Source organism: Natator depressus, chromosome 2 (assembly GCF_965152275.1).
Source record: "Natator depressus isolate rNatDep1 chromosome 2, rNatDep2.hap1, whole genome shotgun sequence".
Lineage (NCBI taxonomy): Eukaryota > Metazoa > Chordata > Testudines > Cheloniidae > Natator > Natator depressus.
In genome coordinates this window covers 16773214-16800725 of record NC_134235.1, presented here as the reverse complement: position 1 = coordinate 16800725, position 27512 = coordinate 16773214, and the positions used below count along the sequence as shown (strand labels likewise).

General features: G+C 41.4%; 1 protein-coding gene across 3 annotated transcripts in view; it reads left to right on the top strand.

Moving 5' to 3' along the window:
• The window catches only part of EFR3A (EFR3 homolog A), a 173144-nt gene that overhangs the window by 61345 nt on the left and 84287 nt on the right, over positions 1-27512 (top strand). For all 3 annotated transcript variants that reach the window (XM_074943844.1, XM_074943845.1, XM_074943846.1), the window contains exons 4-8: positions 2622-2698; positions 5690-5817; positions 6865-7015; positions 11911-12032; positions 20742-20891. In XM_074943844.1, coding sequence (XP_074799945.1) covers positions 2622-2698; positions 5690-5817; positions 6865-7015; positions 11911-12032; positions 20742-20891 — 628 coding nt within the window. The remainder of the gene's footprint in view (positions 1-2621; positions 2699-5689; positions 5818-6864; positions 7016-11910; positions 12033-20741; positions 20892-27512) is intronic.

The following is a 27512-nucleotide window of genomic DNA, read 5'->3' as shown; positions in this document are numbered from 1 at the left end:
AAGTGAGAACAGGCATTTGCATGGCACTTTTTTGTAGCCAGCGTTGCAAGGCATTTACAAGCCAAATATGTTAAACATTTATGTGCCCCTTCATGCTTCGGCCACCATCCCAGAGGACATGCTTGTTAAAAAAAAATGTGTTAATTAAATTTGACTAAACTCCTTGGGGGAGAATTGTATGTCTCCTGTTCTGTTCTACCTGCATTCTGCCATATATTTCATGTTATAGCAGTCTCGGATGATGACCCAGCACGTGTTTGCTTTAAGAACACTTTCACAGCAGATATGACAAAACACAAAGAATGTACCAATGTGAGATTCTAAGGATAGATACAACACTGGACCCAAGGTTTAAGAATCTGAAATGCCTTCCAAAATGTGAGAGGGACAAGGTATAGAGAATGCTTTTAGAAGTCTTAAAAGAGCAACGCTCCGATGCGGAAACTACAGAACCCGAACCCCCAAAAAAGAAAATCAGCCTTCTGCTGGTGGCATGTGACTCAGATGATGAAAATGAACATGTGTCAATCTGCACTGCTCTGGATTGTTATCGAGCAGAGCCCGCCATTGGCATAGACACATGTCTTTTGGAATGGCGGTTGAAGCATGAAGGAACATATGAATCTTTAGTGCATCTGGCATGTAAATATCTTATGATGCCAGCAACAATAGTGCCGTGTGAACGCCCCTTCTCACTTTCAGGTGATGTTGTTGTAAACAAGAAGTGCCATCTCCTGCAAATTTTAACGAAACTTGTTTGTCCGAGCGATTGGCTGAAGTAGGACTGAGTGGACTTGTAGGCTCTAAAGTTTTACGTTGTTTTATTTTTGAATGCAGTTTTTTTTTGTACATTTGTCAGTTCAATTTTCATTATAAAGAGATTGCACTACAGTACTTGTATTAGGTGAATTGAAATATACTATTTTGTTTTTTACAGTTCAAATATTTGTAATAAAAATGAATATAAATTGAGCACTGTACACTTTGTATTGTGTTGTAATCAAAATCAATATATATGAAAATGTAGAAAACATCCAAAAATATTTAAATAAATGGTATTCTGTTTAACAGTGTGATTAATCAAAATTTTTTTAATTGCGCGATTAATCACGATTAATTTTTTAATTGCTTGACAGCCCTATACAAAATAAATAACCATATAAAAGTGGTGATTATAGGGTACAGGGTGTCATATGGGATACAGAGTGTCAGTTCCCTGTTGTATTTTCATGTAACGTGCACTAAAAGTCTTCAGACAAACAAGAGAATAGTATCTGTTCCCTAATAACAAAGGAATTGCAGTAAATCCTGAAATATAAAAATATTTAAGTATGTTTTGCCATAAACTTTAGGCAGGGATACTAAATATGTAGTAATACTAGAATATTTATTTTATAAAACAATGGCTTGATGATTGGGGATATAGTAGGGAAGAACAGCACCTGTCTTAGGCTATGTCTACTCTAGTCACGCGTGAGTGCTGAGAGAGAGCTCTCCCAGCGCTCCTGATAATCCACTTCCATTAGGGGAATAATAGCTCTGAGCACTGTTCACACTAGCGCTTTAAAGCTCTCAAATTTGCTGTGCTCGGGGGGTGATTTTTCACACCCCTGAGTCTGCAAGTTAGAGCTCTATAAAATGTAAGTGTAGACAAGCCCTTATAACCTGGGAATGCGGAAAAACATCGTACTCTTCCTTTCAGTCTTTGGGGGTCAACTGCCCTGGGGCTGAAAAAGTGGTGAATAGTGGAATTTGCTCCCCTAGCTGAGTAGCTTCCCTTTCCTGCTGCAGAGATAATAGCTGCTAGCTGTACTCTCTCTGCTTCTCCTGGAGATGCTTTCATCTGTGAGTGTAGGAGGTTCTAACTTTCCCCACGGTCCACTCCTTCACTTACTGGCTGTTGGAGGAAAAACTGCTGTTCTAAAAGGCAGATTTAGGGAGGAAACTGCCAATGCTCCCTCCTTGCAGCAGATCAAGAGGTTACTGTGAGGAGGTGGTTTCGCTGCTTGACTGCCGCTGTTTAACCCAGATGCTATGTGTCTTGTCCCACTTCTACAGATGGAAGTTTTTAACTTTCAGGCCCTGGAGTGGGATAGGCCCATATTCTACAAGTCTTTATGCCTATGCACATCATCTTCTGGTGGAATTGTTGCCTGTTATCTTTCTGACAGATACTGCTTCCTAAGGAAAACATGGGAAGGTGTGCAAAAAATTAGCTATATTACAATATTTAATTTTTGTTTGTTTTTAACTCACTTTCCACAAATGACCTTTTTCTAGAAAGTGAGGTTGCAGAGTATAATTACCCTTTAACTTCTTCCCTGTATGTGTAACCCACATACCTCCTGGGTATGGTGCTCTGTCCCCCTGTAGTGGTATCAAGGCTACATAGAGATTGAGTCTGCTACAGCATTAGCTAAGAGCCATGTGGCTTTTAGCTCATACAGTAGAGGTTCATGCACTAAGCTTCAGAGGTCCCAGGTTTGGTCTCACCGATGACCTGGGTCTGTCCATGTAACATCTGCTTGTGCTCTTCCTCTCTTAAATGACTCTATACAGCTTCTAAAACATTCACCTTCTAATAACCTGTTTTTTTTGTTTTTTGGCAAATGTTTTTCCAGGAGTATGCTGTTGCTGTGCTGCTTTGCGCCCTCGTTACAAACGTCTGGTGGATAACATATTCCCCGAAGATCCCAAAGTAAGCAATGATTTAATTAAACTTTAACCAGAATTCTTAATTTGAATCTTCATTTACTAAAATATTATTGTAACAGAAATAGTAATATTTTGTAACTTTTAACATACTTTTTGGAGAATGAAAGGCATTCAAATTTTAATCTGCCAGAGCATTCTCCAGTAAGAGAGAAATCTGCAAAATTGTGGTCCAACCGTTTGGACCACAAATATTTAATATTAAACAGAATTTTTGTTCAGATATGACCACAAGTTTGAACGTATTTCCTTTTCTCTGTGTGCCTAGCACTTCTTAGTTTTCTGTCTTTTTGAAGTATATAGTTTGGTTTAACCAATGGATGATGAGCCAATTGTTTTTCATCTTTAGTTGTCCATATGTATTGGTTTATTGTGACTTCATTTGGATATGCATAGTACAAACTCTTTCATGCCATGTTCCTTGAAAATATAGTTCCTTCTTGAGTGTTAAGTACTGATGATGCTAAATATCTAATACAGCTGAATGTTTGAAACTAATCCAGAGTTTCTTTAAATGGTGGAAGATCACTTTCAATGTCTTACCAGATTTGTACTACCTTTTTCTTTTTTCTTAAAAATGAAGGCTATGAACAGTTTGGAGTTGTGTGTGTAGGTCTGGCATATGTATGAGGCAGAACGTGCAGCATGTGTGTTCTTCCTAGAAGGTCCGCTATTATCACTGTGGGCTAGCTACCTAAGTTTTGTAAAATATCAGCTGCAGGGGAGAGTTGTTCTTTTCTGTGGATCTGATATCTTCAAAGCATGGATTTTTTTTCAGAGAAAATAGTCATTCAGAAATAAATTCTGTCTACCTACAAGAGGGTTATACTGATGGTCTGTTTTCTATATACAATCATAGAAACCAAATACTTCTTTAAACAAGTTTGGTACTAGTGGTATACATAGGCACCAACTTCTCCTGGTGCCGGTGGGTGCTCGACTCCCACCCCACCCCTATTCCAACCCCTTCCCCAAAGTCCCCGCCCCAACTCCGCCTCCTCCCTACCACTATTGGACTCCTTCCCCAAATCCCCGCCCTGACCCTGCCTCTTCCCCGCCTCCTCCCCGAGCGTGCCGCGTTCTTACTCCTCGCCCCTGCCTCCCACAGCTTGTTATGCTGCAAAACAGCTGTTTTGTGGTAGCAAGCGCTGGGAGGAGAAGTGGAGATGTGGCACGCTCAGGGGAGGAGGTGAGGTGAGCTGGGGTGGGGAGCTTGGCTGCTGGTGGGTGCAGAGCACCCACCAGTTTTTCCCCGTGGGTGCTCCAGCCCTGGAGCACCATGGAGTCTGTGCCTATACTGCTGTAGAGAAACGTTTCTGAACATCTAAAGTTGTACTAGCCTTACTAGTGCTGTGTGTGCTCTCAAAAGCAGCCCTGTTGCAGCAATCCATCAGACTCTCCTATTGTGCTGGTCGGTGCACAAGGTGAGGGAGAGCAGGATATTGTCCAGCCCACAATGTATGACACTGCAGATGGTTGTAGGCCTAATTTTGCATGGTAAAATGTTAATTATTGCATGGCATCTAACTATGATCTCTTTAGACCTCTGGGACATCTTGATACTAAAGATTTTTCTTTTTCTAATGATTCATTTAATATATCATGGACATTTTCTCCTGTGACTGTTCACACATAAGTTAATCATTCTTGTGAGACTTTGAGAGAAAATACTCTTCTTTTATATAATTAATATTTAATTTGACTTAAATTGTGAGTTTTGAATTAATGAATCTGAAATATTGTTTAAAAACTATGCTGTTTGCTGAACTGCCGGTTAAACTGCTTTGTAGTGTAAAATAAGTTGGATGATAGTAGACAATCACAGATCAGTTACGCAGCCAGGAAAGGGGACTTTAACAAGAGTACAACTTATTGCACCAGTAGCACTGCAGGAATGTAGTTATCACTTTCAGGGTTACAATGTGGCATATCTAATCACCATTAGTGTATGTTCTTCCATAGTAATTGATCCCTATATTCTCCAATTTATTTAAATATGAAATTATCAAAGTGTGGAAGAAGTGAAGAAAAATTCCTGCACAATGATCAGGTCATTCTCCCCTTGAAGCTGATGCTGGTATACAAAAAGGAACCACAATTTTAAAGATGTTACTCTAGTGGAAGAGGACTGAAGCTTCTGGTTGAAGGGGTTGAGACCCTGATAGTGGATAGACTTTTACCTTGATGTCAGTGAGAGAACTGGACAAAAAGCTTTGGGGAAAAAATAATTCATGAATAACCCTTTTTCCATTGAAAAAAATTAAGAAAAATGTGTATTGTCTACCAGCTGTGATCGGTTATTCAAATGAGCAATATATTTTAATTCCTGTTTCATCTCAGCTCTAAAAATTAACCTGTGATAATGCTGAGTACTCTTTGTATGTCAATAACTGTAGCTGGTACTTTGATAGTTAGAAATATCAGATGGCTTCAGCTCCTTAAACACCAGCTGTAATACAGACAAATATGAAAGCAGTGGCCTTGTACAGAGAAGAGTCAGAACTGTTAAGGCATGATATTGGAGCAATGAAACATTTAGACTGCAATTTCAGTTATATAAAAACAATTTTAGCCTGAAAGGATTAACGTGACACACTCACTTCTGAAGGGTTTTATTGAAGTAATTAATGGCTTTCTGAAGGACTCTTACTTAAGTAACAGAAATTGGACTTTGGAAAAATAGTATGTCTGAAGAAAGATGTCACAGCTCACCTATAATCTGCCTCTGTTAGAAGGAAGGGGGAACACTGACCGCACGCTTCTCTGAGAAGTACTGGGCTTAATCTTTTACTTTGCCATTTCTGTATTTTAGGCCCTGGACAAGCTTGTTAATGAATAATTTAACATATTCTAGCAAAATGGAATATTCTACTTTGTATTAGCCCCAAACCTGTGATTTGAATTGGAAAAGCGAAAGATACTTCAGAAGCTTAAAACTATTACTATGAACTAAAAGAACAATCTTTGTTATTCCTAGGATGGTCTTGTTAAAGCTGATATGGAGAAGCTGACTTTCTATGCAGTTTCTGCACCAGAGAAGCTGGATCGAATTGGAGCTTACCTAGCAGAGAGACTGAGCAGAGATGTTGTGAGACATCGCTATGGGTAAGGGATTCGGTCACTGCATAAATACTGAAGCTGAAAGTTAGCTGTTTTTCCCCTATCGTTATTCTGGTTCAGTCTACAAGACACATAGTCAGAATCTTGGCTATTGTTCATGCTGCTGGGCAGGGGATAGCCAAAATATATTGAAAGTAAAGTGAATTATGAAGTTATAGGTAATGTTGGATGTGAAAATGACCTGGATTTACAAATCAAACTTCTAGACTCAGCAGGACATATTTCCCAGTATACTAAGAGTGTTTTAATATATCCTTCAGTTCTTCTGTTGGAGCTATAATTGTTATATAAGCTAATTGTCTGACTTCACAGGTGATTGTCCTTAATACTTGAGCTAAATTAATCCTCCTGACCCCAGGGGAACAGGTTGAAAATGGTCTTTCCTGTATTTTCCCAAAGAGGGAATAGGGGAGAGGAATATATAATGAAAACAGAGATAGGAAGAGACCATAAAGTTAAGAGATTAAAAAAATGAAACAGACAACACATGGAATTGGAAGAGAATGTTGCTGCCTGGCAGTTATTGTTGAAGATAAAGGGGTACAGATGTAAAAACAACTAAGAATTTTTTTTATGGAAACGGTCAGTATGTGAGTGACAGTAAACACATCTCCTGATCAGCACTCTTCCCTCTCACTAACATGCTCTGTGTAGATTGAGATGTCTCCTTAAACTATGGAAGTTTAGATACATTGCTGTCTTGTCATACTGGGATTTTGGTAGGCTGAAAGCCCTCTACTGACTGGAAGAGTGGAGCCTTTAATATAAAATAAAAAGTAGGAAAAATAAGATTAAAAAATATTTCTACAGGAATACCAAGGAATCTTTACCTGCTTTGATTTGTCTTGAAAAATATACTTCTGAAATAAGTGGAGAATATTAGGGTGATGTGCCTTACACCTATCTGACATAATTTTTTTTTTTTTTTTAGTTTTTGTAATATGGGCTTAAATAAAAGCATGTAAAAGTTTGGGCCAAAGTAAATATGACACAATGTGCATCTGTATGGATCTCTTCTCCATTTGCTTTCAGGTATGTTTTAATTGCCATGGAGGCACTGGACCAACTTTTAATGGCTTGCCATTCTCAAAGCATTAAACCATTTGTGGAAAGTTTCCTTCAGATGGTGGCCAAGCTGCTAGAGTCAGGGGAACCAAAGCTGCAAGTTCTTGGAACCAATTCTGTGAGTAAACAGTTTGCTAACCCAAATCTGAACCAAGTTCATAGAAGATTGGAGGTGGTGAGAGACTGAATACCAGCTGAACATCTGGCATGACAATCGAAGGAAAAAACATAATGAAAGCCTGAGATTGCATGTAGTTAGTTCCTGTATGACCCATATGAATGTATCTATAAGCAGCTTAACTATCCAAATAATCCTTATCTATGGATATTTATCCTATTAAAAGTATAAAATGATTTTCATTGTAAAAGTTGGAGGTGAATGCCTTACTCATGAATACAACTAATTTTATTTGGTCTTTTTCCCTTTATGGGGTCCATCCAGTCTTCCTCTGTTTTCACTGTAAAGTAGATTCTCCTTAGTTTCCACAGGCATGGGGCATGGAGACAGATAATTTGGCAGCTAATTTTGAGCAGCCAGATACCAGGGCAATAAGAGCCCAGCAAGGAGCTCTTCATCTCTGGGAGGCTTTGAAAGCCCATTTCAGTAATGAGCCACAGTAATATTTGCCGGTTATCTGCATTCTGCCTTCCCTTACCATCCCCTCCATTGCATCAATTTTCCTGTACCCAGCCCAAACCCCCATGATTAAAATAAACGAAGAACCTGTTTTTCTCAAAGTGTTTACTTTTATTGTATACACACAAAGAAACAGAACAGGAAACTAAGTCTGGCTGATAAAATTGGGAGGGGAGAAACCAAGTAAGTCAGATTGTTTTTCGAAAGCAAAGCCCAAGGAATGGGCTCCTTTTGTTCTGTGTATCCTCCCCTGGCGTTGAGTGGAACGGATGCTGAATTCCCCCCTGCCTCCTGGAACGTTTGGGGTAGGGGTATTGTGAACAGGGTGATGCTTGCAGGCAGTTCTGCAAGGCCTCCAGATGGAGACTGGCCTCAATCTGCTTTTCTTGAAGCTCAACCAGGTATCTCAACATGTCTGATTGGACCTTCATAATCCGCAGCATCTTTTCCTGTGTGGCATGCTCCTGGGATGCTCTCCATGTCCATGTCCAGTTTCTCAGAGAGTGAAATCCTCTGGGCTCGCTCCTCCTCCTCCAGAATGTTGTCCTTGTTGTTGCCTGTGGTGGCCCAGGACTCATACTCCTGGGAGATGTCCACACTGTGTTTGTGGGGGTGTAGTGGGGTCACCACTGTGAATCACATGCAGCTCATGGTATAAATGGGATGTCTTGGGCAGAATCAATGCCTGGCAGCTGAGCAGAGAAGTTGTAAACGATGTCCAGAGCAGTCACAGCGGAGCATTGTGGGACACCTCCTGGGGGCCATTTGAGTCAAACTACACAAAGCTGCGTCTGCGCTACCTCTCTGTTGACCCATCAATATCAAATTAAGAGGTGGAGTGATGAAATTGCTTTTACAGGCAACTTAGGTCAGTGGAAGGGACCTGGTAGTATCGATTATTACATCTATTTATTATGCCTATTTAAGGCAGCTTCCATAGACCTAAATTTGTAGTGTAGACAAGGCCTGAGAGAGAAAAGTCATCCGAACGATATAACCCCCTCTTCTGTCCTCCATAGAAGGTGTATCATGCACCACAAAACCAAAAGCCTTTTATATTTCTTACATTTATAGGAGAGTCTTATTGTTGATACTTTAAAGTTGTGAAACTCTAGCTTTTAGTACCTTTTAGTAAAATTTAAACTGCCATGAATTGTAGGTACCTTTTGCTTCAGTTCTGTTAAACTCCTACATAAGAATTGATCTGGACAAATCACTTGAATAGGCTCTGAAGATGTTTGAACATTTGTGAACATGTTAAAATGATGATGTCCTCCTTTTTTCCTCTTTCCTGAACTTCATGGTTCATTAAACTGTAGAAGATTGATTTGTCTAAAAAAGCCATTTTGAAGACAAGAACCTAATTAATTACACTGCCACATAATTAGCAATGCTGTGAAACGAACAATAGGACAGCAGGTATTGGAAGCCTATTCCTGAAGCCCTTAGAAAGAGGAAAGCTTTAAAATTTTTTTATAAAATAGTGTATCAAGAGAAACCTTTTCTCTGTTACTTATGTTCTACAATGAGTGTCTGTGGGCTGTTCTCCTTCAGACAAATGAGTGGCAATAGACTTTAGAACATTGGTTTGATTGTTATTCACTTTCTTACCATGTGACAACCCAGTGTATTCTGCTTCCAGGAAGAACAGTTTTGTACAGTATCTCAGATTTTAGAGCCAGCTATTTCAGTGATACTTAGAATATAGTTGTTAGAAATCTGCTAAATTTAAACTGGAACTACAGCTCTCAGTAGGTAAAATGGCAGCAACGTTGGTGGGTACAGAACTGATGTTGCAGAGGAAACAGGAGAAAAGATGCAGGGCAGAGGAAGATAATGAATGGTAATGGTTTAATTATATCTCCCTCAAATACAGAGCTCTCACCTTTAAGTTTGTACAATGCCCCTGAATTTTAAAAAAATAAAATATCATGGTAGTGACTGCTGCAGATTCCACATGGCTTTTCCAGTCATATCTGGATGACCTGTTGATACAGGCCAGTTCTAAAGTTCAGGGACCATGATGGAAGGGATGCGCTAGATCAGTGTTTCTCATTCTTTTTGATACCAGGTACCGACTTGCTGTCTTCCTAAACTGTATCAGGGAGATCTCAGGGATTGGCACCAGTCCACGGACTGGTCATTGAGAAATACTGCTCTAGACTGTGCTTGGTGATCTGTAAAGAAGTGTCAACTCTGTCTTCAAGTTTGGCTCATTTGGGGACTTTGAGATAAGAACATAAGAAAACGGTCACACTGGGTCAGACCAAAAGTCCATCTAGATGCTAAAAAGATACTAATTTCTTGTCAGATGTACAGTTTGAATTCTTAGATGTGGCATCAAGAGCTTTTTCTCCGGTCTGACCTGTTCCATTCCTTTTTTAAACCAATATTTTTGTGTAAGCAACTAAATTTGTGGGGGTCTGTTATCTCCTGAGGCTTCTTCAGCATCTCTCTCTAGTGCAAAAGCCATACAAATATCATCTGGGTCACATCACTCACATGTTCTTTTGAGTCAGGAACTCTTCTTTGTTGTAGCAAATGTTGATTTTTATAGCCAGTAATTGTATAGCATTGTATAGGATAAAAACACTGTCAACCCTACTCACTGAGGCTACTAATGGATTTGATAGTTTAGTGTTTGAAAGTTGCAAATAACATTAGGTAACATTCAGCATTATCCTGTATCATTTATGGACGTTCTTTACTTTTATAAAAAGAAAAGGAGTACTTGTGACACCTTAGAGACTAACCAATTTATTTGAGCATAAGCTTTCGTGAGCTACAGCTCGCTTCATGAAAGCTTATGCTCAAATAAATTGGTTAGTCTCTAAGGTGCCACAAGTACTCCTTTTTCTTTTTGCGAATACAGACTAACACGGCTGTTACTCTGAAACCTGTCATTTTACTTTTATAATGTTCAAAGCATTTTGTGCAAACCATGAGGCATTAGGGAAATTCTTCTTAGGTCTGTGAATTTTTGTGAATTGAATGCTGCTTGTTGATTTCTGTTTCAAATGCTACTGAGCAATAGGAGATAGACTGTTCAACCTGGCAAGCAGCTTTGTGAGGTTGTTTGATGGGTAGATGCCTTTTTTCCCCAAAAAATGTTATGATACAACACTTTGTTTCAATTTTACATGTTCGCGCACCACAAGGTATGCTCTGTTTCATGCAATTGCATTTAGATCACTTTGAAATAATGCAGCTGCTAATGGAACAGCTTTTGAAAATAAAATGTACTGCAGTTTAACCTTTTTTTATTAGGATAAAACAGTGTTGCCAACTCTCGTGATTTTTTGTGTGTGGTGAATCTTATGACATTTGATTTATTTAAACCCCTACTAGCTGGAATCAAGAGATGGTATGACAATCTCAGCTTTCATTTTAATTTTTTTCTAACTTTCATCGTTACAGAGAAAAGGTTAGAAATGTGAAGCTGGTGCACCCTAAAGCCTCAAACTTAACCAGACTGCAGATAAAAAGAACCCAACATTTATTACTTTGGCTTAAAACTCATGGCTCTTTTGTATCATGTTTTTTTGGGCTGGACACATGTTTAAATGCTCAAGGTTGGCAGTACTGACTTCACAGGTTTGGAGAGGAAGAGTCCTCTAGGATCTCCCATGGATATTCACTCTTTCAAAGGAAATATTTGTGACTGTCCTTCTTCTAGCTGTTGAGGGTTAAAGCAGTTCCTTCTACAGCCTGCCAGTGTTGCTCCATGTAAACCAAAGTGAATCACCTGCAGCAACATGAGGTCTCTACACCCCCCCCCCCCCCGAGGCTCTGATATCATGGCCTACACAATGCCTTTGGCCTCTGCTGGCCTGGAGAACAGGCTTGTGAACAAAACTGATCAGTTTTGTATAGCTTGTTGACCTACCATTAGATTGCAAGACTAGCTGTCTTGGTCTTCACAGATTTTATAAAATAGTGGAAAATTACATTAGAACACTGAAAAAAAAATCCATTAGCTAAGCACATTAATCCAAATGAAGAAAAAATCACTTAGGATCTATAGTCCAATTGCAAACCAGTTTTCTGAGCAGGGCTGATATTTTTCTGGGGAACATTAGGGCAAGGCCTATTTACTTTCTCCCCACCTTGCGTGTTTCCTTTTTGTTTTACTAGATTAACCAAATAAATTAGGATAAATTATTAATTCTGCTCTTATTGTGCAACAGTATTCTACACTGCATTGCAACATGAGGATTCTTTTTTCTGTTTAATGTTTACCAAGTCAAATATTTAAAAATTGAACCGCCACTTTTGAAAGTTCTGGAGTTAAAAACTAAAAAGCCTTCTAGTTCTCTTTTTGGAAACTTTTGTTACAAAGAGTTTTCTAACCGTGCTTTTTTTTTTTTTGTCCCTAGTTTGTCAAATTTGCCAACATTGAGGAAGACACCCCTTCATATCACAGACGCTATGACTTTTTTGTTTCTCGATTTAGTGCCATGTGTCATTCCTGTCACAGTGATCCAGAAACACGAACTGAGTAAGTGCCCGTTTATACTGTATTGCTATGTACTCTGTTAAAAACTAAAGCAGAAGAGAAGTATACAATTGTTGTAACATTCGGTGATCATTCAAGGAAATAACATTAGAACCTGTACAATATTTCAGGAAAATAGGCCTCATACTGCAAGTCTTACTCAGTTAAAACTCCCAGTGTAGTTAAGTTTTACCTGAACAAGGGCTGCAAGATTGCACCAAATATATTAAGGGACACAGGGCCAAGCCTACAACCATATGAGTCACATGAGAAGTCCGTGGCACTGCTCACATGAGCAGGGTTACTCATGTGCAAGTGTGTGTAGCATTGGGCTTGTAAATGGTAAACAGGAAAAAAGTGCTGTTTGCTATGTTCATTATTCATCCATTCTCATTATGCTTTTTAAACAGAATGTATTTACAGATGTACACAGCGTGCTATTGTGTAAGACTCTAAGGATATGTCTACACTGCAATCGGAAGTGTGGTTGCAGCACAAGCATACACAAGCTAGTGAAGCTGCATCCGAGTGAGCTAGCCGCCTGAGTAAGACCCCAGGGTCCAGGCAGGCTTGAATAACCCACGCTGAAGCCCATGCTACCTAGCTATTGGTACTAGAGCTAGCTAGATTAAAACTCGCTCAGGTATGCCTACACATGCTGCAGTTAGACCTCCTGATTGAAGTATAAGCATACCCTTAGGCTCCTAACTTCTTCAAGAACTAGTATGTTGTTGATTACACTTCCTTCAGCACTTACCTACTGCCAGGGCTGTCCTTGGTTGGCGGTGGGGCCCGAGACAAATCCACCTGCTGCTCTCCTCCTCGCCATCCACCTGCTCGCCTCCTCACCCCCATGCCCACTGCTCACCTCCCTGCTAGTCTCCTCGCTATCTATCCGGTGTGCGCTTCCCCCCCGCCTGCCCGCCATTCTCCTTGCTGTCCACCTGCTCGCCTCCTCACCTGCCTGCCCATCGCTCACCTCCCTGCAGTCTGGCTGGTACCCTGCCCGACCACCACTCTCCTCCTTGCCGCCTGCCTGCCTGCCTCCTTACCCCCTCACCCAACTGCCATTTGCCTCCCCATTCCCGTCCTCGACCCGCCTGCTCACCTGTCTCCCACCTCGCCTCCCCACTCGCCTTGTTATTTGAATATCTGGATAAATGGTGTCCAGATCGTACATCAGTTGGGATGCGGGGCAAAGGGCTAAATATCAGGACAGTCCCATTTTTTATCGACATGCAGGGCCCCCCCCAAAGTGCAGGGCCTGGGGTGGTTGCCCTGATTCGCTCTACCAAGGGACGGCTCTACCTACTGCTCTGTTGGAGACTGTTAAATCTCTTGGTGCAATCAACCACTTCCAGATGAACTCCTGTACCTCTTGGCTCCTTTGTCATACAAAGCATTGTCACTGACACCGTTATTAGTGCTGCTTGTGCCGAAGATTGTCAATGCTTCAGCCTCTCCCCTCTACACAACTGTCTCATTGATTTCAGCCACTTATGTAGGAGCCAAGTGACTGCAACAACTTGGACAAAGATGAGCTAAAGGACACGTCTGATGGAAGTACATATCCAGTACAAAGGAGCATCAATATTGTAGGGAGAGGGAGATGGATCAGAGTTTTCCACAGTTTCCTCATTTTAAGTTAAGGTCAGTTCAGGAAATCTCCAAGGAATACAACTGAAATATACCTGGCCCTGAAACACTTGTGCAAAAAGATTGCCTCACACTATTTACCCAGCTGCTGAATGTGACAGACACTGCACGCTGCTGCCCTTTTCTCAAAGGCAAATGAATAGTGTCACAGAATGTTGTCTGTCTCTGTCCCATACTTGAAATAAAATTCCCAAGAAGGGAAATCAATTCCATCTGTGAAATAAGCTTATAGAAATATAATTCCCAATGAAGAAAAAGTCCCAAATAAACATTGCTCTGTATGTGTTATGAATCCTATATGTAATATTATACTAGTCTTACTAGGGTTATATAGTTCATGAGGCTTGGCCATCTGAAAGTGATAATCTAGTGAATGGTAAAAATGCTGTGTATTTTACATACTGTAGTACCTTACATACAAGAATCTAAAGACATTTTAATTTAACCTCTTAACATCTCTGTAAGAGGTAAATATTACTTCTGTTTTCATACAAAGCTACTGAGGCAGAGATTAAGTGAGTCACCCATGGTCATACAGGAATTCTGTGGCAGAGCCAGGAATGGACCCCAAATCTCCTGACTGTATCCTATGCTTTAGCTGTAATGTCCTCCTTTGTTCCTGGAGGAAATGGTCCAACATTGCTGCATCCACAGTCTTTCTCTGCGTACACTTATTACTGTAGTGGATAACAAGAAAATGAGACTTGGGAGATGAAATGGGGCAAAGTAAGATTTTTTTAATTTTTTTTAATATTTGTACAATTAGAATAAAAAAACATTCTCTTTCCTGGCTGAAAGCAGAAACTGCTGTTCCACATGACTTGGTGTTAGCTCCATCCAGACTCCTGCACTTCTTAGAATGGGTCTTTTAAGAGGTCCCTTTGCAGGAACAACTGAGAGACTGCTGATTGTTGTATTAAGGGAAAGAGGGAAGGATTTGGGAATTGTGAATCGCTGGGGGAGGGTTTGCTAGAAGTCGGTGGTATATGGGTGCTTTATGGCTCTCTCCCCCCTCTATTTTTCAGTGACATCACCCATGATGAATGACCCTTTTGTTTCTTTTTCTGATTCCATGACCCTTTCTGTCTTGTCTTCTGTGAAGCCCCCAGCACACTTTAGGCCCTCATTAAATATTGTATAGAGGCTTGTTTACCTAAGCATCTGGCCTGGGTCAATGTCATAGGCATATAGTTCCTGTGGTCCCCATCTTTCCTATTGGTGAGAGTTGCATAAGGGCTGGGGTGGGAATAATTAAGGAATAGTGGGGTAGTTGATTTATATTATCCAAACCTATTGTAATACGTAGGCAGGCTATTTGTCTGGTTTTAAGCCAACCAGTCTGTTTGTTCGGTTTGTTTGTTTGGTAAAGTTTGATGTCCTGTCTGGTACTGATAAAAACTGGATGTGGTTTTGTCCGATGTCATTACAGATGCACGGAGGACACCATTTTGCAGAGTGCATTGCTCCTCCCCAACCAAGTGGCTTCGTAGGCACTGTGCACGTGGGGTTACGCTGGTGGGGGGTGAGGCAGCATGGTGTGCAAAATAGCATTTTCCATGTGGCATAATGCCTGCAAGGTCACTCTGGTAGGGGCAGGGTGCTCTGCAAAATGGCATCCTCTCTGTGGTGTGGCCACACATGCAAGGTCATGCTGGCAGAGGTGCGTCCACACCTTTCTAGAAGTTCATGCAGCTGAGCCGGATGTCCTGTATTCTGGGGATTTCAGTGGCATCCTACTAATAAATCACATTGTGGATGCATACTAAATGTGGTTTTGAGTGCTGTCAGACAGGAGGAGTGAATTTAGGGAATGAAAAGGGGAGAATCTTGCTAGAAGCCTATTGTCAACCCTTTTCAAACTGGACTGGAGTGTCAATACTTGTGTACCCCTGCAGCACTGACATCTTTAAGGTGATCATCAGGGGTCAGCAATGCTGTCGTGAGCTGGGGATACTGTGACTTGGAAAATGCACAGATTGACTAGCATATTCTTTGATAACTATATCTTACTGCCATTATTTAGTTCTTATTTTACCTGTTAAGATCAGATGATCATGGCACTTCCTTCTTTCAAATGAATAGATTTTTTTCTGTTTGTAACCATTCATCTTGCAATGAGCTTTTCTCTAATGTATGTGAAGTGTGAGCCTTTTGGAACCACCTTGAGACTGGTTTTAGGAGATGGAATTTAAGTAAAACTGGAGTAGTTGGGTTATCTGACTTGCAGTGCAAAGAAGTTTCACATGCAAAGTGTCTTCCTAGGTTTGTTCAATCATAAAAAGCTAGTTCTGAGGCCACTATCTAGAACAAAATATGTTTAAACAGAAGTGGTAATAAGCTCTGCTCTGCATGTTTTCAGTATATTTAAAATTCAAGTTATCTTTAATATATTCATCAAACATTTGTTTTTGATTATGAAAGTCCTGCTGTTTTAATAGGCCACATCCTTTAGTTTTCTTTGAATCTGAGACTCCAAAGTGGGTTTTAATGTGATTTTAATTTACATTAGTCAATTAGAATGAGGTGCCTCATTGCAAAACAACAGTTGTGAATTGTCCCATGCATCTTAATGGGGGGTTAACTCCAAGAGTCACTGGTGTGGAGTCGCACCACCCTACCAGAATGGCAGGAGAAGAGTGTGGCAGGGCCTGGCCCACCCACCTAAGCAGTTTCATCTCTGCTGGTGGGATAAGTACCTGAGGCCTCTCTTGCCTCCTGAGAGAGGCCAGGGGGACCCATTTTGATACACCTGGTGCTTCTAAGGGGATCCCTGCTGCTACTCCAAGTTGGGGAAGAAGAGGGCACTATGCTTCTGCCTCTGCTTCTCTGGAAGGGAATTGGGTAGACCTCTGCCACTGCATTTCCAAGAGGGAGATGAAGCTGTTTGAGTAATGGAGGAGGGGAAAGGCTAATATTGTGGTTTTCCTAGGGCACCAGGTTCCCTTTCAGTCCTGAGTAGTAGCCTTCTAACAAGTCTTCACTTACAAAGGAAATATTTAGTTTAGATAAGTAATCAAAACCCTTTACTACTACAATAGTGCAAAAAGATATTATGGTACAAAATAAACTATCTAAGCTTTAGCTGAATTTTCAGTAGTGAACTTCCAAACAGTTACCTTTAGCCAGTTTATCTAAAGTATAAACATCATGGTGATGAATTTTGTGTGTTAAAACTTAAATAGATATAGGAATGGATTTGCCAGCTTAACATAACACTTTCTGCTTTGTTCGGCAGGATCACTGTTAGTCCACTTTGTGTAGTGGGAGTGTAAGCTGTGGTTAAGGATGGCATTTTGTATATAAATGAGTGTAATTTAAGAGCCAGCATGTCAATAGTGTAAAAACACTTTAATTCATAAAAAGTAAGTATATTGTACCATGGACTTGTTTTTTAGTATTACATAAACACTACATTTTCTGGTCTTTAGCTCCCTCTAGTGAAATGTTCTCATTTGTTGTGTAAACTATGTATACGCATTATTGAAAATACTCAAACCAGTTAGAATTTGTGACACCTTTTTTTATAGAATGTGATTTATAATTCGACTATATTGTTACCCCTTTTTCACACTAGAGGTTAGCCAAATTTTGGGCCCTGTGCGTTGTTTCTGTTAGGAGGATGATGTGCTACCAGTGCTGCTGTCCGGGGTTTCGTTGTGCTTTCTCTCAGGCTCTCTGGTATTTCTGTTTGTTTCACAGATATGTGGCCTTCGTAAAATAATAGCCAGCTAAACCTCTTGCCTATGTGTTCCTTTGTTTTGGGTGGTGGTGTGCCTCTGTTTTGGGGTGAGAGGTCACTGTTGCTTCAGCTACCAGGTTCCATAAGGGAGTGTAATGGCCTCCACATTTATTCTGAATGCAAGGTGGGTGTTACACCCACCAGCAAGGTTCATCCCAACCTATAACAATATTGATTTTTCCTTACTTTCATGCATTACATTGTTCAGCTTTCCTTCAACAGTAAAAATTCAAATTGTTGTTAAATATTTATATTAGTCAGCACTGGGTGGAGACCTACTCTGCTAGGTATAGTACAGAAGACACTTTCTTTGCTTAGAGGAGTTTATAATGTAAGAAATAACTGAAATATTCATCTGAAAGCTGTATATTTTTATTAAGGAAAGCATACTCACAGTGCATCTTCATGGGAGAACATGGGTCCCAGAAGCTTCAGTGGTTCATGGTCATTAAAAATAGTTAACACTTAAAGCACTTTGAGTTCTAAGTAAAAAGTGCCATATGAGTTGTAAAGATTAGCATTTGGTCTTAGTTTCCTTATCAACTTGGACAAGGTCATAAAGCATGCTGATCATAGAGATGGGGTTGGAACACGACTCTCTGGTAATTTCCAATCTTGTTCTTCACACCAAGAGGAACGGGGATAGGTCCTAGCCTTAAACTAGTGTGTATCCTGATACAGTTATCATAAGACTGCAGACTTTGACAAATCATGAAGTAGTTCCAAATATCTAGTCTTTCTGAGACAAAACTAAGATACAGAAGGATTTCAAGGTTAGCATACATTTGATATGCTTACAATATTCAGATGTAAATCTAGCCCCCTTTTTGGCGTGTTGGACGAGACCTCTTCTAGTGGAAGCTGAGACATTCTCCTATGCAGGAACTATGCCAGAAGATGGAGCACAACATTCCTTCAGCACAACAAAAGCCCTAGCTTCATGGGGCTTTCCTGCATAACAGTGACAGTAAGGATATGAGTGCTGGGCCTATGGTGCTGCTGTACAGATCCACTGGCCTTTTTCCTCCCACATAGTGCTGGAATAAGTAGCTCTTCTCCCACCGTGATCAGAGGGGAAGTATACCTTCCTCCCCGCGTTCAGGGGCAGGATTTTGGTCTTAAAGAATTTCCATTTTTCATGTGTAAGTTTCCTGTCAGCCTGAAGTAACTCTGAATCGATCCAATTCAGTTTACAATATCATTGTGAAAGTGACTTCCCAAAAGGCTGTTTTGTTTTTTTTTAATGAAAGCTTAAATTCTGCAGAACCCCACTTTCCAGGACAAGTTTCCTATTCATGTTGGCAAATGAGCTAGCAATTTTTTCAGGACATTAAACAGTATAACTCAGATTCTCAATCTCCAAATTGATTCTTAGGGTAAGATTGAAAAAGCCTGTCTGTACAGAAATCTTAAGCTTGGTTCTCATCGTCTTCTTCATAAAAAAAAAACAAAAAAACAAAAGAGAGAGAGAATCATAGGAGTTAACACAAAATTTACCATTGGGATGGACAGTGAAGTCACTCTAGATAAACAAGTTTTCACTATGTAAAATTTAAAAGTACCCTTTGATAGAGGTGATTATTGGTACAACCACTACATGAGCAAAACTTGATTGTACACCAAAGATGTATAACTGAGAATTAAAGGAGCATTCTTGATTTAAGTCATGCTACTTCCCTGTAAAGAATAATAAACATCTCCCTTCAAAAATGTTAATGTTATGGATGACACTATGTGACTGAAACTCTTGCTGTGATGGAATATTAAAATGCAGTGCACTTTAACTGTAATTCCTAGACTTCTTAAAATTGGAATTACAAGACTGCGCTAGACTTCTTCTAAAGTAATAAACGTGCATTTCTCTAGCTATTTGAAATGCATCCCAATCACTTGCACATGTGGCCTCTACCTCTTATATTAACCTAGAACTCCTAGAAACAGGTTTAGTTTCTTGTACCAAATCCTGATTAGACCTACACTAGATTATTCAGAATCGTAGCCCCCTTATTTTCCTGTAACTGCGTTCCTAGTGAATAATGTGGCATTTATGAAGTAAAGCTTGGAATATTTTAGTTTAGTTTAGCAACTGTAATGTGACTGACAGTTATCTTAGAGAAGTAAGAATCAAGGCCAGTGACCATATTCCTTTGTGCTGAAATTAAGATTTAAAATCGCTTTAAAGGAGTGATAAAATCTTTATTTTAAAAAGTCTGATTATGCTAAATCTTCTGACCTCTTATAACTAGGTGTCTCTTGTCTCGAAATAAGTGTGTAAAAAAAAAAAAAAGAAAAAAGCCATTGCCCCCTCAACATATTTAATATTTATCAGTTCAACACCACAGATATGAACCTTTTCTGTATAAGGTTGTTTTTTACATAGTTTCTTCTGAACTACACCTGTATTTATATTTATGGATTAGGAATGTAAAAATGTAACCGGTTAATCAATAAGCCTGATGCTTGTCATTTTCTGTTAATGATTAAATTCCACCCGGGGTCCCAGCTGGCAGCCGCCTGTGCCAGGCATTTTGTGCCAGAATCCCTCGGTGCGGGGCTGGCAGCAGAGCCCCGCCTGAAACGTGGGGGCGCTGCAGCACCCCCCGCATAAATAGTTCCCCAGTTAAATGTTTAACTGTGTAACCAATAGAATTTTAATCGGTTACATGGTTATTGTTTTTACATCACTCTTATGGATACTGTATAAATGGCTGTAATTAATAGGACTAAGTTCTCAGTAGAGGTCAGAACATATCAGTTTTGTATTTTTTTGTAGTCAGCATTTTTGGTGTATTTGGTTGATAAATACAGATTGAAGTGCCCTTTTGTATTTCATGTTTAACTTTTATTCATTGATCAAGATACGTGTAACTATTCTAGCAATTTAGGCTGTCTTCCCTTTTCTGACTTACTTCTGTCATTTCTAATCATTCTTGTAGATCTCAACCTGCAAAAATCTTGAAAGATTAGCTCCTTCTTGTTTTTTGTAAGCCATGCACTTGGTGCTTTAAGAGGCAGTCTGTACAGTTGAAAAATTTTATATATTTGCAAGTGTGCCTGAAGATCCATATCAGTATAACTTTTAAAGGCCATATATTGTCCTCATGGGTGCATGCATTGCTTCCATCAATGTCAGTAGGAGCGTTGTGTCCATTTAAAGGAAATAGGTATGTCCGTACAGTTTTAACCATATTTCCAATTTAATTCCATTTTAGAGCTTAAATGAAATCCAAACTGCATAACCACACTGCCTAATAACTAGATAAATCATTAAGTCTTATGCTACGTTTCCATCTTTTGAAATTTCTTTTCTCTCCTAGGATCCGGATTGCTGGAATCAGAGGCATTCAGGGAGTAGTACGTAAAACAGTGAATGATGAGCTCAGAGCAACCATATGGGAACCTCAGCATATGGACAAGATAGTTCCCTCACTGCTGTTTAATATGCAGAAGATAGAAGACATTGACAGGTATTATGCACTAATTATCACTAATTCTGATTTTTTTTAAAGAAAGGTTTAGACTCTCTTCCAAGAGTAGATAGCTTTTCCTTCCCTGTTAGAGTAGCTCTCATTGTCACTAGATACTCTTGATAAATGTGTATAACTGGTAGCTTGTATATGGTTAACTGCTAATCTTTGCCTTGGTAAACATTTTTTTCAACAATCAATATTTCCATTGTTCCAGATCCCATCAGACTGAAAATTGGTTCACAAATTGCTTATCCAGATACCTTTAAGCTTTTTAAAATTAAAAATCACTTGTTTCATGCAGTGTCTGACATAAAAATCAGCAAATACCATTTTTGCCAAACTTAACAAATCTGTTTAAAGTTGAGATTTTTATTAATTTTTAGGTAGTCCTTAAAGCAGTTTTTGGGATTTTTCTTTTAGGGGAGGAGAAGTGGAAGCAAGATATGGAACTAAGGCACAAATGGCAGTTGAGCACCCAGCTGCTGTTGACTTTCAGTGGCTCTTTGGCTAAATCACTGTAGCTCTTGAGAATATGCAACAGTTACTTTTCCAGTGCATTTTTGTATGTACCAGTATGTGTATCAAGTTTTCTTTTGTTTTTGTTTTTTTCATAATAGTATTGGAGCCATACAATTGCTGATAAATACTGTTCTGTGGAGCATGTATTACAGGCAAATGTCCATTTGGTAATCCTGTGGAATTGCGTCAAGCTAATTCCATTTGTGGAGGCATTCTTAAACAAATCTTTCTTTTGGTGGCTGAATCTGGCCCTTTTAAGAGCCTGCCTGTTGTTATCCCTGGTAGACTTTCTACATCTACACAAAGCAGTCATTTCATGCTTTTTCTCCCTCTCATGCCTTCCTGCTTTGCTTTCCTGAACCTACAGGCACTTTGTGTTCTCTCCTGCCTCACTTTTTCTTCCATTTCTGGTTGGCAGCACCTGGCTCCCCTTCAAAGCAGCAGCAGTTTCAAGCTAGGCTGGTACCAATGGCTCCCCACTTCAGATCAGTCATTGTCTACCTGCCCATTTCTCTACATGCTTCTCTGAAAGTGCCTCTGGAATACAGATTGTCCAGGCCTTTGGGGCACACAGCTGTCTCCATGTGGCTTTTACCCTTGAAAAAGTGGCCTGAACAAAAGCCAGTTGTTCCCAGGACCCTCGTGTTGCTGCTCCTAACGAGAGCAGCCTAGCCAGCCGCCACTGGCTTTGGGATGTCTGTACTAAAAGAGAGGACTTCTCAGGAGGAAGTAGACAGAGGCACCTCTACATTACCCCCTTTCTGGTTCCCTCTTAACCTTTCCCTGTGCTAAGAAGCAGACACATGGTTAACTAAATTAGTACTTTCTGCATTCATTTCTTTAATGAGTAAGACTCTGACTTAAATGGGGTTTGGGTTAGTCCGTAAAGGAGGTCATTTCAGATGAACCCTGGGGTAAAATTTATCACTTAGTGAGCAAAGGAAAGTAATATCTGAGGCTAACTGCTTATTTGAAAGATAGTATACTAAAGACACTCAGCAGAAAAAAATGGCTAATGCTTTTCCAAGTGGCAAATAAGTGGCTTTTATACTCATGACATAAAAATGGAAAACAATATTTATCAGTTGTTGACTCTTGGCCTTAAATGCTACAAATAATAGTTTGTTTTTTGCTACAGTGACTTTATACATGCAGAGGCAGAAGAGAAAGGCATCTTAAAGAGTAGGAGTATGAACCATATTGTTCTAGCAGATGGCATCAAAGCATTATGTAGGAAAGACCAGTCTTTCCAGCCCAGCTGCATAGAGAATGAATAAATACACACTAGCATCTTAAGGGAGAATGAAACATTTCTCTTGACATTGGTTGCTTTTAAGACACAGTTATGAACCATTCTTCAAGTAGTGTGCTTGCACCTTTGATCTGAGATTTTTGGTAGCGGTGCCTATTCGGCCCAAACATGCGCCCCACACATCTTTGTGCCCCTTGCTGACGTAATATGGAGCAGCACAGGAAAATTGTCCTCATTTCCTTCTCAACTGGCTTCAGCCTGAGATGGATCCTCTGTGTGCCTGTTTTCTCTAATACTTCAAAAATTAGTTAGCATATAGTTACCTTGTAGCGTTTGCAGTTGTTGGAATAGTTGTTCCTTTTGTATTTTTTTCCTTTAACAAATATATATATATATATATATATATATATATATATTCATAGAGATAATTTAAGAGCTTCTCCTTATAGAAGTTTTTTCATTATTTTATTCTGGAATGCTGGTCTTCAAGAGGTGTCTCGCCTGCCATGAGGCTATGCCGGTCAGTGATGGGCATTCCCAGTTCCTCTACTGTTTGGGTGATACTCATATCCTCAGGTTTCAGAGTAACAGCCGTGTTAGTCTGTATTCGCAAAAAGAAAAGGAGTACTTGTGGCACCTTAAAGAGTAACCAATTTATTTGAGCATAAGCTTTCATGAGCTACATCCGATGAAGTGAGCTGTAGCTCACGAAAGCTTATGCTCAAATAAATTGGTTACTCTCTAAGGTGCCACAAGTACTCCTTTTCTTTTTACTCATATCCTCAGTAAGTGCAAGATCTGCACTTCCTTCAATGGTAGATCCCAGAAAAAGAGGGAGATCAAGTTAAACTCCTAATGATGGAGCCTGCTTTAGGACCAGCTTCTGATCCCGTGGTGGAGGACTCCCCTCTACATAGACCTCCCAGTACTGCTAGTAGCCCATCCACATCAAGGTCTTGGTTGCTGCAGACCGCTAGAGATGTAGGCAGTACCACGGCACAAAGTACATCTATGGTACTGAAGTCCTCATCCACATCTGCCCCTGCTAGGAGGAGGTAAGGAGTAAATCTATAAGAAATCTCATTCACCGACGCACAAGAAGGCACGGAGACCTCAGGTCCCATGAGGAGTTCCATGCAAGTTCCAAGAGATGCCGGCACTGCAAGGGTGGAGCAGAGTCCATTGTTTGGACAGACTCGGTAATGAGTTTGGGTACCTGTACCCACACCAACAGAGAGACTGTTAAGAGTTCTGAGCCTGTCCCTGAGCAGCACTTGGTACCGATAATATGAAAATCAGTGGTACCAAAGACTGCTTAGCTACCTATGCTACAGGTTGAATCGAACCAACTTACTCACATGCCAAGCAGTCAGTACCAGCTGCACCAATACTGAAGCCATCTTCCACAGGTTCTCCCTCAACTCTTTGATACTATGGATATCGCAAGAATTTAGGTACCCAGAGGACCTGATAGTATCTTCAGAGCCGAAGTTTCCTCTGTTAATGAGTGCTGGGGGTTTGTCAGTGACAGGAGTCTCTTGATCACCAACCTCTCTATCACCTAGAGTAACATACTTGCCTGCGTCTACTTTGCAAGCTGAACAGCTAGCCCCGCCACACCCTTTGGAGTATGTGCAGGGTTCCCTTGTCTATTCTAGGACACAGTGCTCTCCTTCCTACACTTATGTGTTACAGGAGGATAGATTTCAAATGACACCCCCCGGCAGAAACACAGATGGATGCTTCCACCTATGCTATTTGAACCCCCTTAGTGGCCCTGGTGGGACCTGTGGGCGTTCTATCATCAACAATTTGCAGCAAGGTCTTTGCACCGCTGGAGGGAACAGAAAAGGGACCATTCTTCCTCCACCTCCTCTACCACCATTTATGACAGAGGAGGAGACCTTTGAGGAGCAAGAAATAAGAGTGGTTAAGGAGGTGACACCTCTTACTAATATTTCCTCCTCGTTGCCTGATGAAGCTGTCATGCTTCCACCACCCTCTAAGGCAGATGACATTAGGCACTTTCGAGAACTGATGAAGTGAATTGCTGACATGCTTCAGACTCCCTTAGAGGAGGTTCAGAAGTCCTGTCATAAACTTCTAGATATTTTGCATACCTACACATCTCTGAATTATCATTTTGGTCAATAAAGGCTGCTAAGACAGTTTAGCAAATCCTAGCTGCCATACCACCTACTTGCAAGAGGGCAGATAAAAGGTATTATGTCCCTGCCAGGTAATCAGAGTTTTTATTTTTTCATCCAGCTCCAAATTCCCTGGTAGTGAAGGCTTTTAGTGAACAAGGTAGATAGCATAGCTCAAAGTCCACCCTTTACAGAAAGGATGACAGGAGGCTTGATCTTTCTGGTCCCAAATGCTATGCTTCAGCCACACTTCAGTTCAAAATAGCAAATTATAAGGCGCTCATGGTCAAATATGATTATTTAAATTACAACGAACTTAATTCCTTTATTGAGCACCTGCCAGAGGAACATCGTGATCAGTTTAAGGCTATTGTAGACAGGGTTAGCTCCTGGCAAAGATATTGTTCCAGGCCTCGTTGGATGCTGCACATACTGCAGCATGATCTATATTCACTGCAGTGGTCAGGAGGAGAGTGTCTTCGCTGCAGCTGTTGGGCTTCCCAAGAGAGGTTGAGAGTACCGTCAAAGACCTGCTGTGGCCCCAGGGGTTCAAGCTGTGTGATAGGTGTGGTAAGCCTATGCCCAGAGGGGATCCGCACGCCACTTGTCTGAAGTGCCTGGGAGAGGGACATTTGCAGGACAAGTGTAGTGTTTGCAGAGGCTTCAAGCCCAGAACCAAAAGGGAGAAAGGATATCGGCTGAATCTCCTTTTAATGGAGTCTGCTCTCTGGCCTCAACCAGCACAAGAGGCAGCACCAGCAGCCTCGTTGCACAGCTCACTGGCCTCAGTGTGGGACACCTCGGCACTGCGGAAGGACTTGCATAAGGAGCGTCAGCTCATTGGTGCGACACAGATCACAATCCCCAGTGCAGCATAAGAAGAAAAAGGCAGAGGGGGTCATTCCCACACCAAGAAGAGCAAACAGGACATCAGTGTGGTGCGTCCCAGACCGGGACACCAGAAGGCTGGTCCATTGGTCCCGTCACTGTTGACTCCAGCCTTGAGGGGAGGTCCGTTGAGTGTTGGTGGACTCCCTAGTCTGGGAGGTGTTGGAAGAGGACCTTGACCTTCCCTCCACACCAGTCACTTTTGAGGCCGCATGGGACTTGATTGCCATGATGGCACAGTCCCCCACCACTCATTCACCGGTTCAGGTGCAGACAGCGGAAGCCCCAGCTCATCCTGGAGCATATGGACAAGATAGTTCTCTCACTGCTTTTTAATATGCAGAAGATAGAAGACATTGACAGGTATTATGCACTAATATCACACATTCTGATTTATTTATTTATTTATTTAAGCAAGGTTTAGACTCTCTTCCAAGAGTAGATAGCTTTTCCTTCCCTGTTAGAGTAGCTCTCCTTCCTGGAGCACTGATACCCGGTACATCTGCTGCATCCTTTGGGCACTGACAGCGGCACCATCTGTGGCACCACCTATCCGGCACCGTGGCAAGCCCAGCATGATGCAACGCTGTTACCCATTGCCTCGATGTCGGGTCAGGGTCTGCCCCACCCTGGTCAGGCTCGGACTATTCCTCTGAGTCAGAGGCGGAGTTGTTCGTGTCCCGACACAGCCGGTACCGATCAAGATCCCGGCTCCGGTCTCAGCACTGTAGCGTGGAGGATCCCTTGGTACCAATGGTGTCCTGGCCACCCCAGTGGCAGGGCCCAGTACAATGGCCCTTTTGGACACCTTGGGCCTATCACCAGGCCCAAGGGCATAGTTCCAAGGTGGCATCAGTAGTTTTTGTTGCCCATACTGCTCTCTCGCTCCCCCAACCCCCTTCCAGGGCTCCCGAAAACCATGGGGTGCAGACCCCGGGCCTCCCGGATTGGGTGCGTTGTCAGAGCTGCCAACACCTGTGGCTCCCGCAACACTAGTCGCAGCGGCAGTGGATGTCCCTGAGCACATCACAGGGAACTGGAGGGGCTGTCCCACCTCAAGCCTCATCTTCTTCCTTGCCGTGTAAGACAGAAGTGGGCACTACAATGTCCCTCCCAGCCATGGACATGAAAGCCCACCAGAACCTCCTTAGGAGGATACGCCAGGACCTCACTATGCAAACTGAGGAAGTTGTGGAGGACTCGGACCCAATGGTCAACACATTCGCCCCGGAGGATCCCTCCAAGGTGGCACTGCCTCATAAAAACTGTACAAAACACCACAAAGGTGCTCTGACAGACCCCAGCCTCTATACCACCTACAACCGGGGTGTAGAGAAGCATTACTTCATCCCACAAAAGGGGCATGAGGACCTCTTCACCCACCCCCAACCCGGGACCTTGGTGGTGGATGCAGCAAACCGGAGTCCGCCCCTAAAAATAAGGACTCCAAAAAGCCCGCCCCTAAAAATAAGACAAGCTTAGTTTCCTTACCTCATGAAACTCACCCCTCATCCTCCATGGCAACTCCCGATCAAACCTCAGCTGTGTCTCAGGATGCAGGTCAGATGCTTCACCCCAATCTGAACATTCTTTAACTGCAAGCATAGTTCCTCAATGGTTCTTGGGACTGGAGGCCGCTGGTTCATGGGATGTACAAAACGTACAGGGACACACATCTCGAAGAATTCCAGATACCTCACAGGGTTAGTAACCTCTCCTTTCCGACCAATCCGTGCTGGTCGGCACGCCATGAAATGGCACCGCATGGTGTGAAGTTGTTTCAGGAACGACTCCTCTAAAATCAGCTGCTCT